At 42.9% G+C, this 19,188-nt stretch overlaps 1 protein-coding gene across 2 annotated transcripts; it reads left to right on the top strand.

Moving 5' to 3' along the window:
* Positions 1–3,132: 3,132 nt before the first annotated feature.
* On the top strand, positions 3,133–18,937 carry znf408 (zinc finger protein 408). Of its 2 annotated transcripts, XM_078548861.1 has the most exons (8): positions 3,797–4,366; positions 5,654–5,672; positions 6,388–6,484; positions 10,201–10,475; positions 12,250–12,323; positions 13,873–14,069; positions 15,408–16,361; positions 17,594–18,937. In XM_078548861.1, the coding sequence occupies exons 1-8, from the start codon at positions 4,218–4,220 to the stop codon at positions 18,862–18,864; spliced, it is 3,036 nt and encodes a 1,011-aa protein (XP_078404987.1). In that variant the 5' UTR covers positions 3,797–4,217; the 3' UTR covers positions 18,865–18,937. The 2 variants fall into 2 exon arrangements, with proteins under 2 accessions (XP_078404988.1, XP_078404987.1); XM_078548862.1 differs by lacking the exons at positions 3,797–4,366; positions 5,654–5,672 and adding an exon at positions 3,133–3,742.
* Positions 18,938–19,188: the final 251 nt, after the last annotated feature.

The raw sequence follows: 19,188 nt of genomic DNA on the forward strand, positions 1-19,188 counted from the left end.
AGACATGTGGGACAGGCAGAGGACTGGAGCACATGACCCATTTTTGGCTGCCAAGTTGGTGGTAAAGGCAGGGTTGTGGGGCAGGGGGTGGTGGAAGCAATTGGTGGAGAATCAAAACAGTAGAAGGTAAGGGAAGTCCAAACAAAGTTACCCTGGCTCAAGCAATTATTTCCGTGAGGGATGGGATAAGAGGGATGGGGATGGCAAGATGGGGATGGCATGGGACAGAGGGAATGAGATGGGGTTGGCATGGTAGGGGAGGGGATAGCATGGGAGGGGTGGATGAGATGATGGAATTGAAGTGTTGCAAAATGGTGGGGATAATTAGTTGATGCAACTTATTCAAAAGCTATTCTTTGTGTTAAAATGAAGATTCACTAGATTTGAATGAAAAAGTTTTTTTAAAAATGAATTAAAAGATTACATCAGCATTGATTCTATAGACAAAGAAGATAACAGTCTATACCCTTCAGAGATCCTACACAGTAACTCAAATGGACATGCCGCCACACAAATAGTTATAATGTTACTACGAAACTTGAGTCCTATACAAAGACTTTGTCATAGAAAAAGATTGGTAGTTGGAAAACCAATCTCTTCAATGATAGGTGCTGAAATTATAACTGGGAGATTTCAAGGAAATAGTGTTTCTTCTTCTTGAATTCTCAGCCCAAAGGCAGGTCCAACCCACACCAGCGCAATCTCCAGCAGAGGTAGGGCAAGGAGGCAGATCCTGAATCCATTCTACCGGAATGGAGATCAAACCCTGTGCTGTTAGCACCAATCTGATCCACATCAGCCGTCCAGCTAACTGAGCCAGCCGGCACCTGCAAATGAGTCCACGTTGCTTCTGCAACATATAGTTTTACATGCATGTTGTAGCCTGGAGCTATGGATAATGATAGTAGAGGCTCCAATTTCTTTCCATCACATGGGTGTCCCAACAGTTTTCTCCAGCTTGTTCAAAGATCAGGGTTTTCAGTTCCGCTGTGGCCCCTCCCCTCATGTTCCATTTACTGTGCAAAGCCCCCAAAATAACCCCTTCTCACGCTGCAGCTTGGGAATCGGTACCTGACCCTCTAACCGATAAGAAAGCGCCTGCTCCCGGTTTAACTGCGCTGGGTTTTGGGCATTCAAATAAGCTGCTTTGGAGAGGTGAGTCGGCAATTATGATATTTAAATAAGGTTTCATGCCTCCAATTTTGGCAGCCATTTAAATTTAATGCAGCGAACATGGCAGCTAAAGAGAGGTGGGGGCTGCCAGCTTCAGCAGTTACGTGCTTGTGGGCCAAGAGAACCAGCATTGCGTCCCCAACCCTCTCACTGATCTTCCCCAGACCTTTCCCTCGCTATCGGTATCCCGGCTGCAGCTTTCCACTGCTGGATTTTCCACCCGGCAGCAGACCAGCCTCTCAAGCTGGCTGAGGGAGGGAAATTGAATTCTGAAAAAAAAATAAGAGGTCTTCCTGCCATTAAATTCACCAGAACAGCTGCGTTCCAGGCATTTGTGGGCTCCCTCTGCAAACACGTGCCCACACACCCTCTCCACCTCCTCTTAAATATCAGGATCTGTTTGTCTCACTGAATAAGCGGATGAACCTCGCTTTAATGCAATTTTAAAAACAGCCTCTCCTTCAGTACTGCACTGAAGGATCAGCCTGGATGATGTGTGCAGACCCTGGAGTGGGGCACAATGTTCTGGATCATCAGCGCAGAAACTGAGCCAGGCTGGCACAACATGCAAGCAGTTTTTGATTTTAACATCTAGATTATTGTGTTGCTGTGAGGTACCCTGCATATTCCCTTCAAGTTACCAAACGACAAAATGAATTTCAAATATAAAATAAAAACTGAAAATGCCGGAAAAACTCAGCAGGTCTGGCAGCATCCGTGGAGAGAGAAATAGTTAACATTTCGGGTCCATATGACTCTTCTTCAATATGTACTGGAGATTGCCTTCTCAATTACAACAAATGGAAATGTCTTTTGGAAACCTTTCCCAAAAAGCGTAGATGAGTTGAGACAGCTTCAAATCCAAGGGTCACTCAGTTACCGAGAGCCGCTGCCGGCTGCTGACAAATAGACACTGGTTCTCACACACACACACCGGTAGCATTAGCCGGGTTCCAGCCGAAGGAGAACAGGAGGCCACCCGTTCAAGAGGAGATCTTTAGCGCCTTCCAGCAGCATGCCAGAGGCGGCGGACAGTGAGGGAGAGGGAGGAATGTGAGAAGGGAAACTCTTTCAAGTTATCAACAGTCACAGATTGCAACTCTTTCGAGTACAATCACAGTTCTTGGTTTCCGGGAGTGGGACATGAACCCACAACCCTCTGATTCAAAGGCGAGGGTGCTATGAACTGAGCCACAGCTGACACCTCGACAGTGAGGGAGCGGGGAGCAGCAGCCAGCTCCAGGCACAGAGGCTGCAGCAAAGACCTGGGCAGGGCTGTACTGGCCTTCACTGATTCCCCTCCACAATTACATTAATACAAATCTGACGATATAACAGCACCCTAAAATTATAACACCTAAAATCAGCAAAAGGTAATGCAAGCAGAAACAACTATGCCAGTTTGATCACAAACTTTTCACACATTTGATTACATGACTGTTGAGTGTTTATGCCACCGTCATCACCTTTAGCTGCCTCGCCCGAGGACGCCTATTGGTCATATAGCATGTCAATCATCACACAGCCCCGCCCCCAGACTCCCATTGGGCACAGCCTGTCATTCATCACAGCCCCGCCTTCCCAAGGCTTTTCAGTTTTGACTTTTGAGAACCTGGTCACCCTGTCACTAAGACGAGGGAGAACAACACATGAGGTGGTTTTTTGCTGCCTTCCTCCTATCTGCTTACACAGGTCCCTGCTTCCCAAAGCATCCTCCGCCTGTCAACAGCTGTCATCCCTCGAGATTCCAGCTCTTCTGCCATCAGCGCCAAAAATTGGTTGTTTCCGCCGTCGGCCATGGCTCATAATAACCCTGAGCGTGGGACCCTGTGGCTGGGGTGACTCGCAAAAAGGGCAGGGCCGACCACCCCTGATTCAAATAAATATTCTACTGTTGCCATAAAGATATTAATTTGGCCGCAAAGGTTTTGAGGGTCCATACTAGTTTCAAATATCTGAATGACTGTTCATGGACCTGCAAATATTTTGATGTCTAAGATGTTTTCTTCAAAACTACCATTCTTTAAAGGAAAGTACCAAAAAGCGTTCGGCAGACGTTACTTTATTGAGACTATAGGGATACGAGCCACACATCACTTTCAGCCACAATTTACAATATGTCCTGTGAGAAAACTTTCCTCGATGGTTTTCAAACACTTATTTTCCTGAAATCTGGTTGGCAACTTTTAAAAAATTAAAGCAAAATTTATAATCACTGAAATGAAATAAAGATGGTGAATATTGATTTATGGTCACACTGTAGTAACGTTTTGTATTGTGTGTGAGACAAGTGCTCCTTATCATAACTGATATCGTAATTTATTTTGGTGTAAATCGAAACCAGGACAGCTGGACATTTTTTAATGATGTTCCAATCTGTATCAGTGAAAAGTTCTCTCCACCATTCCTCCAGGGGGGCCGGAACGTTTGTTGCGAGTTAATGTTGCGGGGAAGCAGATAGGGGTCGGTTCCAGCTCGCTCGAATATGGAGTCCCGCAGCGGTTTGGGTTGTGATGTTGGTGCCTGCAGCCCGGGGATGGAGTCTGATCATCTTTGACAACAAAATCAGGTCAGATCGCTCGGGGGTGGGGGTGGGGGGAAGGAGAGGTACGTGTCTGGAAGACCAGCTGTAATCTTAAAACCAAAGAGTCTGGCCGAGTAACAGCACAGGCCTCATAACGAGCAATAATTAAACCTAGAGCCTGCTTTTAAAAAACTGAACAAGTTTCAGTTCTCACCGAGACTTGTCTATTTAAAACGTCACTCCTCGTTAACCTAGCTTAATCTGGTTAACAGGGATACCGGTCGAAATATATATTCAATTTTCATGCTCGGATGACTTCCTGTGGTGTTACTCACGGACAAAAATTAAAATTATGTCTCCCTTCTGTGACTATTTGCCTCTTTCACCCTAATTCTTTCTGTCTCCTAACTTTGGTTTTCTCTTTCTCTCTCCCATTCTGCCGAGCATTTTCCTCCGTACCTTTCTCTCTCTCTTTCTTTCTTTCCGTTTCAACCCCACCTACTATCTGCTTTTTACACACATGTCTGCAAGGCCGCCACTCCTTTTCCTCTTACCTTGGCAAAGAGACTTCGAGACAGGCGCAGGCGCCAGGATCCACTTCTCTGCGCCATGCGGAAATCACCTTGTCTTTAAGGGACACATCCACAGGTTTCCTCTTGGGCATCAGTGTATTCTTGAAATGATGCCACTTTCAAAAACAGTTCCTCTGACATGTCCTCCTTCTTCCTTAACCGAGGTTTTCCACCCACAGTGGTTGACAGGTCCCTCAACCGTGTCCGGCCCATCTCCTGTGCATCCGCCCTCACGCCTTCCCCTCAATCCCAGAAATATGATAGGGTCCCCCTTGTCCTCACTTATCACCCCACCAGCCTCCGCATTCAAAGGATCATCCTCCGCCATTTCCGCCAACTCCAGCATGATGCCACCACCAAACACATCTTCCCTTCACCCCCCCCAGCGACATTCCATAGGGATCATTCCCTCCGTGACACCCTGGTCCACGCCTCCATCACCCCCTACTCCTCAAACCCCTCCCACGGCACCTTCCCATGCAACTGCAGAAGATGCAACACCTGCCCCTTCACTTCCCCTCTCCTCACCGTCCAAGGGCCCAAATATTCCTTTCAAGTGAAGCAGCATTTCACTTGCACTTCCCTCAACTTAGTCTACTGCATTTGTTGCTCCTAATGCATTGAAGAGACCAAACGCAGACTGGGTGACCGCTTTGCAGAACACCTTCGGTCTGTCCGCAAGCATTGTCACTTGCCATTTCAACACTCCACCCTGCTCTCATGCCCACATGTCTGTCCTTGGCTTGCTGCATTGTTCCAGTGAAGCTCAACACAAACTGGAGGAACAGCACCTCATCTTCCGACTAGGCACTTTACAGCCTTCTGGACTGAATATTGAGTTCAACAATTTTAGATCATGAACTCTTTCCTCCATCCCCACCCCCTTTCCATTTCTTCCCCCACCTTTTTGTTTTTTTCCAATAATTTATATAGATTTTTCTTTTCCCACCTATTTCCATTATTTTTAAATGTATTTCCACCCATTGTTTTATCTCTACCTTTTAGCCTTTTTAGTATTCCTTTACCCCACCCACCCCACCCCCACTAGAGCTATCTGTACCTTGTTTGTCCTGCTTTCTACCCTTAATTAGCACATTCCTTTAGATAATATCACCACCTTCAACACCTCTTTGTTCTTTTGTCTGTGACATATCTCCACCTATCACTGGCTTCTTGTCCCAACAATCTCCCCCCCCCCACCCCTCTTAAACCAGCTTATATTTCACCCCTTTCCTATTTTTATTTAGTTCTGTTGAAGGGTCATGAGGACTCGAAACGTCAACTGTGCTCTTCTCCACCGATGCTGCCAGACCTGCTGAGTTTTTCCAGATACTTCTGTTTCTGTTTTTGTTTTGGATTTCCAGCATCCGCAGTTCTTTGCTTTTATTCTTGAAACCTACCTTGTAAGTATCTAACCTCCATATCTAATCCCTATAATCGTCACCTCAAACTGTACCCATCTTTGTAACCACCAGAACTTCACTTGAATGGTATGAAATTCAAGATGTTCATATCAGGCATTATATGTAATATAATAAATGGTTTGTTGCTCTTGGGTGCCTTTTAAGCAGAGTACTAACGTTTTACATATATACAATGGTATGTTACTGAATTTCAAGTGACTAAGTTTGCCAGACTAGTATTGCTAGTATTGTCGGACTAGTTTTTTATTTAAGAAAATCTATTGGACACTGTCTTCTTTTTTACTCTCTGTTTTTGATTCCAAAATGTGTACACCCAATTAACTGTGTATAGAAACATGTATTATGTATTGGGTAATTCCAGCATGTAGCTTATATCCTTGAAATGAGTAGGTTTTCAGTAACTTTTGCTATGTGAGAAGGTGTGGACCGTGATATCTTTCACCCAGGAACCAGACTCATCCTCTACGTAAAAATCCCCATTTAACCCTTTCCCAGCTGTGATTTAGCCAGAGAGGGCCTGGTTCCAATTAAACTCTATTGTTTGAGTGTAGTTTTTTTGTATCAAAGTTTAGGATTAGCTAAATACAAGGTCATTATGTCAAGGTTCGCTAGGGGGAATGATATAGGTAGGATTTGTTCTGTTTTATTTTTATTTATTTTTCTAATTTTGAATTAACAGAGCTTCTCTTTGTAGGTATGTTACCACAAAATGCCACAAGTAAATGAAGAAAGTGAGGGATTAGCGCTATCTGAAGAGGGCCTTATTCCACCAGACCACAAGCAGCAGCTGTGTAAGTAAAACCCTGTACGTATTTTTTTTAATTAAAAAGCTATCAATAGTGGCATAACTGACTTGGATGAAGGGGTCTAACTCCCAATTTGTACTGAGTTAGTTGATCTCAGCTGAGGCAACAAGTTGAAACTGCTGCTGTTTGTCTCTATGCCTTGTGGCTAAGGGGGCGGAGAGCAAATTAAGCCAGAGTATCTACTCCTGCTTGTGACCAAGCAACCCCTTATGGAACGTCTAATGTGTAGACGTTGAGTGTAAGGGGAGATATGGACTCGACTGTGGCATCCTCCTGTCAAATACCCTGCCAGCACTTGTCATCCTTGATGAACAGCAAGTCTATGTTTCTCCTGTACTGCGAGCCAAACCACTATACCATTTTTTAAAATTATCAGTCCAAGTGCAACTATAGGCTGTAGAATCGTTATTGTAAAGTGTATTTTTTTGGAATCTGTCAGCTGAGTATCTTGGGCAACAGGAAGATATAGATGGGACGGTCAAATGGGAAGATAAGTGGCAGACGGAATTTAACCCTGAAAAGTGTGAGGTGATACACTTTGGAAGGAGTAATTTGACAAGGAAGTATTCAATGAACGGCATGACACTAGGAAGTTCTGAGGAACAAAGGGACCTAGGCGTGTGGGACCATTGATCTCTGAAGACGGAGGGGCATGTTAGTGGGGTGGTGAAAAAGGCATATGGGGCACTTACCTTTATCAATCGAGGCATAGATTACAAAAATAGGGAGGTCATGTTGGAGTTGTATCGAACCTTGGTGAGGCCACAGCTGGAGCACTGTGTGCAGTTCTGGTCGCCACATTATAGGAAGGATGTGATTACACTGGAGGGGGTGCAGAGGAGATTCACCAAGATGTTGCCTGTGATGAAACATTTAAGTTATGAAGAGAGGTTGGATAGACTTGGGTTGTTTTTTTTTGGAGCAGAGAGGACTGAGGGGCGACCTGATCGAGGTGTACAAGATTATGAGGGGCATGGACAGGGTGGATAGGGAGCAGCTGTTCCCCTTAGTTGAAGGGTCAGACACGAGGGGACATAAGTTCAAGGTGAGGTGCAGGAGGTTTAGGGGGGATGTGAGGGAAAACTTTTTTACCCAGAGGATGGTGACAGTCTGGAATGCGCTACCTGGGAGGGTGGTGGAGGCGGGTTGCCTCACATCCTTTAAAAAGTACCTGGATGAGCACTTGGCACGTCATAACATTCAAGACTATGGGCCAAGTGCTGGTAAATGGGATTAGGTAGGTAGATCGGGTGTTTCTCACGTGTCGGTGCAGACTCGATGGGCCGAAGGGCCTCTTCTGCACTGTGAGATTCTGTGATAAAAATTGGTACTGTGATACTTGTCCTATCATGAAATCCTTTAGGTTATATATTACAAGTATTTTAAACTGAGCCCTGAATTCCTATATTTTCTTCAGGCACCATGAATATGTTCCAACTCTCTCCCAGTCAGACCCACGCCAGTGTTAAGATAGATTAAAATGGCACTGGCAGGAATTCTGAAATGCTGCAAGCACCTGTAAGGTGTTAAAGTTTTGAATGTAGGCATTTGAGTGTCAGACTTGGCTCAGTGGATAATAATTCTTCCTTCTTGAGTCAGAGGTTGTGGATTCAAGCCCCCACTCTGATACTCGAGCAAGTACTCCAGAGTGACACTCCATTGCATTACTGAGGGAGTGCTGCACTGCCAGAGGTGCTGTCTTTCAGGTAAAATATTAAATTAGGCCTTGTCCACCCTCTCTGGTGGATGACGCTATTTTGAAGATAATTAGGGGAGCTCTGCTTGGTGTCTAGGTCAATATCTACCCCTTAACCAACATCACTAAAACAGATTATTTGGAGATTAAAATATTGTGGAGTTTGTAGTGTGCAAATTTGCTGCTGTGTTTTCTGCCTTACAGCAGTGGGGGTACTTTAAAAATACTTAATTGATTACAAAGCCTGAGGTCATGAAAGGTGCTATTTAAATGAAAAATCCTTGTTTCTTAAATTAATGCCAGTGCTGTTTTGAGCTATTAGAGGGTCCTAACAATGGCCACGGGATTGGGACTTTGTTCTTAGCCTCTGCTTAGCTCCTTCTAACATCAGTGTGGGAGAAGTCAGCTGAAGACCTTTGTCCTCACTGTATTCTTATGTTGGCTCTCAAATCCAAATATGCTATATAAATGCAAGTTATCATTGTTGTATTTTATTCATTTTATTGTAACATATTTACTTAATTTTCTTTTACTCATAATTTTTAACACTATGCAGATGTGCTAAATTGTGTGCAAAAAACACAGCAAGCATGTGGTACAGTGTGTGTCAATATCAATGTGAGTTGCTTGAGGACACTGGTAGCAACAGGAAAATACCTAACAAAACATGAACACACCAAAAAACATGGAAAGAAAATAGTATATTAAATTTCTGACTCTGTGTCGGCTATTTAAAAAGTGGGGCGTGGGGGGCAAGTTATTAACACTACAACATCTTGCACTTTGTATAGCACCTTTAACATAAAAACATCCCAAGGCACTTCATAGAACACTCAAACAAAAGGAAGTAGTGACTATTGGCAATGCAGCCTCTTAGTTATTTCCACCAGACTCTTTAAGTGGATGGGGTGGAGTGGATGAAATGGAGCAGAAGAAACAGGAGCATCATACAATACCAATATGTAGTTTGATCAATGCTACCACAGCAAATGTGACTCCTTCATAGAACTCCAATAAATTGGTTAAACATGATTTCCCTTTTATGAAACCATGTTGACTCTGCCTGATTGTCTTGAATTTTTCTAAGTGCCCTGATATAACATCTTTAATAATAGCTTCTAACATTTTCCCTGTGACAGATGTTAGGCTAGCTGGCTTATAGTTTCCTGCTTTCTGTCTCCCTCTCTTTTTGGATAAAGGTGTTATAATTGCTATTTTCCAACCTAATGGAACCTTCCCCAAATCTAGGGAATTTTGGAAAATTAAAACCAGTGCATCAACTATCTCACTAGCCACTTCTTTCAAGACCTTAGGGTGAAATCCATCCAGATCTGGGGATTTGTCAGCCCGCAGCCCCAACAATTTGCTCAATGCCACTTCCCTGGTGATTGTAATTTTCCCAAGTTCCTCCCTCCCTTCCTTTTCCTGATTTACAGCTATTTCCGGGATATTACTTGTGTCCTGTATAGTGAAGACCGAAGCAAAATACCTGTTCAATTCATCCACCATCTCCCTAATTTCCATTATCAATTCCCCAGATGCACTCTCTTTAGGACCAACGCTCACTTTGTTAACTTCTTATTTAAATATCTATAGAGACTCGTAGTATCCATCGTTATATTACTTGCTAGCTTTCTCTCATACTCTAATTTTTCCCTCCTTATTAATCTTTTTGCCAATCTTTGGTGTTCTTTATATTCTTTCCAATCTTCTGACCTGCCACCTGTCTTTGTGTAGTTATATGCTTTTTCTTTAAGTTTGATACTGCCTTTAACGTTTTTTAGTTAACCACAGATGGTGGGCCCTCCCCTTGAGATTTTGCTTTCTCATTGAATACACAGAATATATACATTCCAATGAGAATTGAATATTTGATAATTTAACACTAAAATAGAATCCCAAATGAAAGTCCATAACTTTATGCACTAATCTTTTGTTTCACCTGGTTGTTCTTGAACCTTAAATGTTGTGTAAATTTTACTGTTTCATTTTTTTGTTCCTTCAGTCTGTGAGGATTGTCAGGAGTTCTTTGAAAAGAGATGTCCAGTGCACGGCCTGCCATCTTTTATAAAAGATACACCTGTGGAGCTTGGGTTACCATGCCGCGCCTTCTACACACTCCCCCCTGGTCTGGCAGCAGGACCTTCCCAGACTCAGAAAAACCAGCTGGGTATCTGGTGTGTTTCTAAGGCACTTCCCAGAGGAGTATTTTTTGGACCTCTCGAAGGAAAACTGCAATGTGATGACGTAAATGGAATAGCATCTTTCATTTCAAAGGAGGTACAGAGTATGTTAGTAAACTCTCCTATCTAGAAGCCCTTTAATATCTGGGGTCTGCATGATAGATGTTGAAAATAGATAGTAACATTCATCAGTCTAAATGATCAATTAAAAGTACAAAGCTGAAAAAAACAGACATGCTGTCAAAGTAGTAGATGCGATTCCACGGGTGGGCAGCACTTGCTGAACAATCCCGAGTGTGCAAAGAATTACATTAACAACCAGTTTAAGACTATCAGTCGGGCTCGTAACGTAGCTCACTTACGCTTGCTGGAAGCTACATATGTTTATTTGCAGGGATCTGTCCTCTGCAGGCAAAAGGAATATGTCAAGGCATTGCACCTTTTTTGAATTAAACGTAAGCATGGGGGACAAAAGTTTCCTGGTGCTTTCTCCATGTCAACACAATAATCAATCAGAGCCAACTTGCCAACCAATCTGCACCCTTTTCCCATGCAGTATAAATTGTTGCTTCCTTTGAAATTTGACATTCTTGCATCTGTACTGATGAGTGCAAGAAGAAAAGCTTCGACAGCACGTGTCTTTTTTCTCAGCAATACTACCAGGCGACTAAAAGTATATCTGATAGGTGAGCATGCTGAATCTTTAAATTACTGTGGAAATCTTTCATTCCCCGCTACAGAAATGTCTGTTGTTTGTTGACACCATCATCTTCTCTGTGCTCCTCTCTTGGTTTTACGGGATGTTTTACAGAATTTGTAAACAATTGATCCAGACTGAAACTCCACGGTAGTTGTCAATGTGCTTGAGTACTTGGTGTTTAACATTCACACAGCAGTTTTAAGACTTGTGAATTTGTTGCAGCAGGCTTAAGAAGAAATCAGCTGCCGTGTACAAATTCATAGCCGCCTACCCCCATCAAACACAAGGTACTGCCCCACAGGGAGAAGAGCAGTAAATTATGAGATGGAGAAAAAGATTTGCTACTTAGCAATGATGAAACAAATCACTCCTGATCTGTTGCAGTACAAGTATTCCTTTATAAGTGCACTGTGGAGCAAATTGAGGATATGCGGTGGCATAATGGTATGCCAGTATTCCAGAGAATAGTAGTATTCCAGAGAACCAGGGTAATCCTCTGGGGACCCGAGTTCGAATCCCACCACAGTGGTGAAATTTGAATCCAATAAAAATCTGGAATTAAAAGTCTGATGATGACCATGAAGCCATTGCCGATAGTCATAAAAACCCATCTGGTTCACTAATGTCCTTTAGGGGAGGAAATCTGCCATCCTTACCTGGTCTGGCTTACATGTGACTCCAGACCCACAGTAATGTGGTTGACTATTAAATAAGCTCCGAACAAGGGCAATTAGGGATGGGCAATAAATGCTGGCCTAGCCAGCAATGCCCACATCCCATGAACAAATAACAAAATTAGAATATATTTCCGTAAGAATGTTCTTGAAAAGAATTTCAGATAACAAATGGCATTGTTGCAGAACAGGATGTGTTTGGAGGAACTAGTAGTTGTAATTTTTATTCAGTAATCATTTATGTTTATGACTTATCAAACCTATGTTACGTAATTAATGTTAACACCCTCACTTAAATGAGGTGCATATTGTTAGAGTACCGTGTAAATCTGTCAGGCAGCCAGATTGTCATGTCATCAGCTGGACAGTCAGCCTGTGTATGAACAAGTGCAATAAAAAGCGACGGTGGGCTGACTACAGATATGTAATGAATCTGGGTACCTTTCCTTCTTTTGAAAAGGCTTATTTCAAAAGACTGATTGTCTTTGTTACCACAGCTTAGAGAAAACAATGAAAAAGCAGGATTGCCAGAAGCACAGAGGGTCAATCAATCATTCTCAAACTGGATGAGGTAATGCAATCTTTATGTATAAATGTAACGGCACACAACAAAGATTCTCCGTTAATGTGGTTTTTACATTTTGGTTTATTCTAAATTCTAATTCAATGCTGCTGACCTGTCTGTTCTCCCACCCCTCAATTTAGGAGAATTGAGCTACAAAAATCCTGTCATGGTCCAAGAGGGTCAATACTTGACTTTCTGGTGAAACGTGTATGTTGGCACCTTGATCGACAGTAACATAGTGAATCATTACCCCAAACCTCTGAAAACATTCAATAAAGTAATTATCTTCAGTATTAAGGTGCTTTTCCTAACAATGGAAGGTTTCAGCTCCATGTTCTGTCACCAATGTAATTTGGTATTCACAGTTTTAAAATCATTAGAGGAGTTGGAAATGACTAGCTGCAGTGCAAAAAGTCAACTGGCCTAGTAAGGTGGTAGCACTGTGATTTAATCAATGACTAGCTCATGTACCTACGTTAGCATTATCAAACAGTATCTAAAGACTGATGACTCCTCCACGGTCATTATTGGTGCCAGAGCTCATTCAAGCAGAGCAAGTTGAGTCTACTCAATTATTTTTCCTTTCTTAATTTTCCTTCCCTTGGCAGATGTGAGAACAAGTCAGTGCAGTCACATTGCTTCATCAGGCTACTTGCTGAGAAGTGATAAAGCACATTTATTTCAAACACTTCAACTTGAGTTAACTGACCCACCTACACCTTATCCCAAAAAGGACTCATCCCCCATGCACAGAGTGCGAGGATACTCCATTTCAGTAAAGATGTACGAACTGAGCAGGTGAAAATGGTCTGAAGAAAACCTGAAAGAGTTAAATTGGCCTTTACTCACTCCTGCCTCTTTCCATTTCATGACCACCTGGTAATTTTTCTTATAATATCATTCTAGTTTTTTAATATATTTTTAACATGTCAATTTTAAAAAGGGTCGCCAGTACCATTCACTTACTGCCTGACTTGTTTGTATGCAGACATTTCTGCTGACTTACTCTCTTAAAAGATGCAGATATTTCACCCTAGACTGACCTTAAAAGTGTAATACACAGCAACAATTCCAAGGTAGTATATAAGGAATTCAGATATATTGGAGGATGCTGAAGAATTAGCACAGGCTGAATCTAATTGGGAGGTTTAGGTGGTGTCATAAATGTGAAAGCAAACCTCTAATGAATTACAGCTGTCCTATGGACTTCATTCCCATGTGCAATATATACACAGACAATAAGACATTTCTGTAGAAGTTCCATTTTAGTTGTGATATTTTACTACAAAATCCCTCATTTTTTTCTCCTCAATTCACAGTCCTCCCTCACCCTCAGGTCACATGCTCAGAAGATACCTCTGTGCCCCTGCTGTGCATCAGTGGCAGGACATGCATTGGAGTAGTGTGGGCATTTTAAATTGAAAATAATACATTTCTAAATAGTTCAATAAATTGAGCTGTGATTTGATCAAATGGACAGTTGTTTCAGAGCATGTCTGCAGAGGCCCAGCCTCAGCTACAGTTGGGTAATAAATTTGAGGGTTTTTTTTTACAGATATGCAAACAAGGCAAAAACAAAAGAGGAAAGCAATGCAGTCATTTTCCAGTTTTATGGAAAGATCTACTACAGGGTTTCTAAAACTATCGAACTGGGCCAAGAACTTCTCTTATGGCCAGAGGAGAATCAAGTTCAAGTAATAAAGGATATAGACAATGTGCATGAGGACAATGAGACAGTCAAAGTTCACACAGGTAAGTGTGGTATGCAGTCTGCTTCCATACCTTCATGTAGATACCATGCAGTTTATGTTTCCATAATTTCAGTTGGATGGACTACAGGTTATGCTTCTAAAGCTCCACATTGATACAGTGTAGCGTTCTAAAGCTCATCTAATTGAAATATGGATACTGATTCTGTTTATTGGAAGTGGTAATGCAGAGACTAGCCCCTGCATACACTGTACGTTGAGCTTTGGACACAGTGTTTGATTCATTCACTCCTGGTAGATCAGGCACACTGTTTTCATCACTCTTTCTGGTTGGGTTGCAATATCTTGTCCCATTCCCAGTAGATAGAATACATTCTTTGTTTCTACCTCTCTTGCTAAATAGGGAGCAGTTTTATTTGTCCCACCATTCTTGTTAGATAGGGCACAGTTTCTGGTTCAACCACAGTCTCTGGCTCTACTATTCTTAAAGGATTAATAAATTTGGGTTTATTCCATTGAGTTTAAAAGTATGAGGGGTGATCTAGTTGAGGTGTTTAAAACGATAATGGGATTCGATTGGATTTACATAGAGCAACCATTTCTGCTAGTGGGGGATTCCAGTTCAAGTAGACATAATCTTAAAATTAGAGCTAAACTATTCAGGATTGAAATCGGCATGTGGTAGAATTCTGGAACTCTCCTCAGATGGCTGTGGATGCTGGGTCAGTTGTAATTTCAAGACTGAGATTGATGGATATTTGATGGGTAAGGGAATCAAGGGAGACAGATCAAAGATGGGTAAACGGAACTGATGTACAGATCAGCTATAACCTGATTGAATGACTAGACAGGCTTGAGGGGCTGAATAGCCTATCCTGATACCTATATTATGCACCCATTAGGAAAGACATTGTTTCTGCCTCTGTCATTCCTGTTAGGTAGAACAAGATCTGTGGCACCACCACATCCAGTAGTAGGAACATTCAGTGCCTGCTTTTAAAACACATATCTCCACTTTGTGAACTCATGAATAGGGATGATAGGCCGTGGCCAACTGATATTCAGAATGTTCCATTTGTACAAATTATATTTGTTCCCAGAGTGTCTCTACGCAGCAGTTTAACAAAAGTTTAACTTTTGTTAAGAACAAGTTAACAGTAAGCAGCTGATGTCTGTTTTCACACATTGAGGGCTATGTATCAATACTCAAGAGTATACTTCACCTTTTAAGTACTAATTATGCTTAGATCATATCTTCAGTCCAGTAGAGTTGCTATGGAGGAGGTTTGGTACTATGTCATTTTATACTTGAGTTACTAGGTAACCTTTAGTTACATACAGACGAGTTTTTATATTGAATGCTCTGACCTCTTGTTAACAGATGTGCTACATGAAGAGCCCATGGATAATGCACCAGCGCATGCTGTTGTCTTGCCAGCCGAGCCTCCTCTGCCTAGGCCACTGTGCAGCAAATCACCTGTAGCTGAAAAAGAGCCAGAGTGCGTGAACGTGGTGAAAATAGATCAGCCAGTTAAAAGATCACAGCGGCTTCAGATCAAACATAAAACCCAGAACACGTTGTCAGAGAAGAGAGTGAGTTGGGTTGCCTTGGGGCGTCCACCAAAATTAAACCGGCCCAACAACATTGAAAAACTGCTGTTCCCAGCCCCTTTCTCCAAACGGGATGATACTAAGAAACAGCATGACCCTGGGATTGACAAATTGGCACAAGATGTTAGTGAAATTAAGCCCAAAAAGCAGAAGAAAATTAATCAGTCTGGACTTGGTGAGAGGACCTTACGGTCATCAACATGCAACAATGGCCCTGGAACTTGTGCTGCTGGACGAGCTCGAATGATGCACACTGGGCTCAATTCACAAACACTGAAGCAGCAGGTACCAAAACAGGACAGGAGGAAGAAAGCAATGCTGAGAGACAACCAGGAAAAGTCTAAAGAAGCAAACGAGAAGTGTTGCGATCAAAATACAGAAGCCAAATCTTTAGAGAATCACAAGGCAAAGGAGAAACCAGGTGATGATTTGACCACACCAGACAAAAAGGTGGACGGGCAAAAACCTCCTGATGAAAACGGAGAGCACATGCGAGCTATTGGAAAACGCAAACCTAAAACCAAATCAGGGGGCAGGAGAAAGTTTTGCCGCCGTGACAGCTCCCAGATCGACCCCAGTGAGAGAAGGTACAGATGTGACGACTGTGGAAAAGGTTTCATCCAGTTGTGCCACCTGAAGAAGCATCGGTTCACTCACACTGGCCATAAACCATACTTGTGCAACGAGTGTGGGAAGAGCTACAGCTCTGAGGAGAGTTTTAGAGGTAAAAGGGGCTACCTAAAATTGTTGTGGTCATTTTCATACCAGAGAGTTGATGCTCTGTGGACTTTTATCTTTATGTAAAGTATTCTGGATCTGATTTTTTTGTTATTATGCTAGACCCTTGGACTTTATGGAAGAAAAGCAAGAGAATTCTTCTGGGTTTGTGTTAAACCATTTTTAAAATACCTCCCCACACCCTTCACTGTCTCCTGTTGGAATGCTCCCTATGTCAATTTGGAGGGCTTGGCAGACTGACATACAGACCTCACCAAGTGTATTGTTTCATTGGATTTGCTGCAAGAGGACCCAGTTGGTCTTCTGCATCATTGGCACTCTGCACCTGAACAAGCTGTCTGGCAAATTGCCACTGATGGAGGATTGGCTGATACAGTCTTGCATCCTCTGATGCAGAGTACGTCCTTTTATGCAGAGTACCTGATCTTTTGTACTACATTTACCTGTCTTAAATTTGAGAAAGAGAGAGAGAGAGATATAGAACTTGAATTATGTAGCACCCTTCAGGGCTGACCTCAGGATTTTACAGCTTTTGATTATAGTCGCTTGTAATTAGGAAACACGAGCCAATTTGCTCACATTTCAGTCCCATAAAAAACAATGAAATAATTATTAGATAATCTGTTTTAGTAGTGTTGGTGAGGGATGAATATTGGTCAGGATGCTGGGGAAAGCTCCCCGGCTCTTCTAATTTTGCCTGGGACTCTTCTACATCTGGGACCACTTGGATCCTGACCTCAATGTGGCCTTGGTCTAAACATGGACGAAAGAGCTGAACTCAAGAGGTGAGGTGAGAGTGACTGCCCTTGACAGCGTTTGACCGAGTGTGGCATCAAGGAGCTCTAGCAAAATTGAAGTCAATAGGACTCTGGGGGAAGGCGGGTGGGTGAGGAACACTCCACTGGTTGGAGTCAAACTTAGCACAAAGGAAGATGGTTGTGGTTGTTGGAGGCCAATCATCCCAGCCGAGGACATCACTGTAGGAGTTCCTCAGGGTAGTGTCCTAGGCCCAACCATCTTCTGCTCCACCAATGACCATTCCTCCATCATAAGGTCAGAAATGGGGGTATTTGCTGATGATTGTACAGTGCTCAGTACCATTCGTGACTCCACGGATACTGACGCAATTTTAGCCCATAATTCCAAGAACTGATTGACATGCATGGCTTGCTGGGCTATTCCTGTTTAAAACAGTATTTTGACCATCTTTTTTTATAGCCCACCAGATGCTGCACAGAGGCGAGCGGCCATTCAAATGTCAGCAATGCGACAAGGCCTACGCATTGAAGCGAGATCTCCGAGAACATGAGCGGGTGCATTCAGGGGAACGCCCATTCGTATGCGGTGAATGTGGAAAAGCATTTGCCAGGCCACCATCCCTCCGGATTCATAAGAAGCTCCACCGCCTCAAGGCCATGAACCTTGGCAATCCGAAAGCCTGCCGCTGCAGTGTATGTGATAAGGAGCTGGCCAACCCAGGCTCACTGAAGAACCACATGAGGCTACACACGGGTGAAAAGCCGTTCACTTGCACGTACTGCGGCAAAGCCTTCAGGCAGATCGGCAATCTTCGGGGCCACCAACGAATCCACACGGGAGAGAAACCATATAAATGCGAGGACTGTGGAGAGTTTTTCTCCCAGTTGCCTGAATTGCGGAGGCACCGGATTTCACACACTGGGGAGGTCTATCTCTGTACAATATGTGGGAAAACTTTGAGGGATCCACACACTTTCAGAGCTCATGAACGCCTGCACACAGGAGAGAGACCCTTCAAATGTAATGAGTGTGGGAAGGCATATACCCTTGCCACCAAGCTTCGTAGGCACCAGAGAATCCACTTGACTGAAAAGCCATTTAAATGCGACATATGTGGAAAGGGGTACACCATGACCCAAAGCTTAAAGAGACACAGGGCGTCCCATAAGAAAAGCAATGCACGAAGTTTAGGAGAGGTTGCAGAAGCTATCGCCTCTTTGGAAAAAGAAAGCTCTGAAAGCAAAACTCTTACTTTGACTCCAAAGCGTGTTAGGAAAGTCGGCTTAAATACTGTCAGCCAAGAGAGTGCCAACTCGGGTGGAAACGAAAGTGTAGTTTTAAACCTTTATGTGCACACCATTGAAATGGTGGAAATCCCGAGTGCAGAACACAAGGAGAACATGATGTTAAATACTGATGATCAGAGCTCGGGTGAACCCAGTGTTACATTCCAGCAGGTGGAGCACAATGTAACTTTGGAGACTGAAGGAGTGGTTGGAAACCCCTCGCAAGATGTGGTTGCTCAGGCCCTGGTAGGAAGTCAGCAACCTCTCAATGAAGATATCATAGAAATAATTATTCCAGACACTGAGGATTATGGAGAACGAGTCACTAGCAGAAACTGTGTTGTTGTAGAGCAAGAGAAATTGGCCAACAATGCTGTTGTTATTGAGGAGGATATTGGGTTTAATACTGTTGCTGAGATTATAGAGATTTCAACTGGCAATTGAATTCCAATAACGGTGTCTTTATTAGTGTGTGTGACTTGGTATTAAAATACATTTCCTACATTTGGGAATCTGATATATTGCATTTGTGGATCCTTTCCACAGTAACAGGCCGTTCTGCTGTGTGACTAGTTTGTTTGCCTAGAAATGCCTATTCCTAGATAGACACAACAGTGTACATCCTGGAAGCTGCATCTTTACACTCAACTCCCACAAATTGCTTTGCAGGTGCAATTACATAAGTCATGATTCTGTTTTTATTTATAATGGGTTTATTTATAATCCATTTCCAAAGTTAAGAGTTGATAGAAACACAGATTGGGAGTG

This window comes from Cetorhinus maximus, chromosome 9 (assembly GCF_964194155.1).
Source record: "Cetorhinus maximus chromosome 9, sCetMax3.hap1.1, whole genome shotgun sequence".
NCBI lineage: Eukaryota > Metazoa > Chordata > Chondrichthyes > Lamniformes > Cetorhinidae > Cetorhinus > Cetorhinus maximus.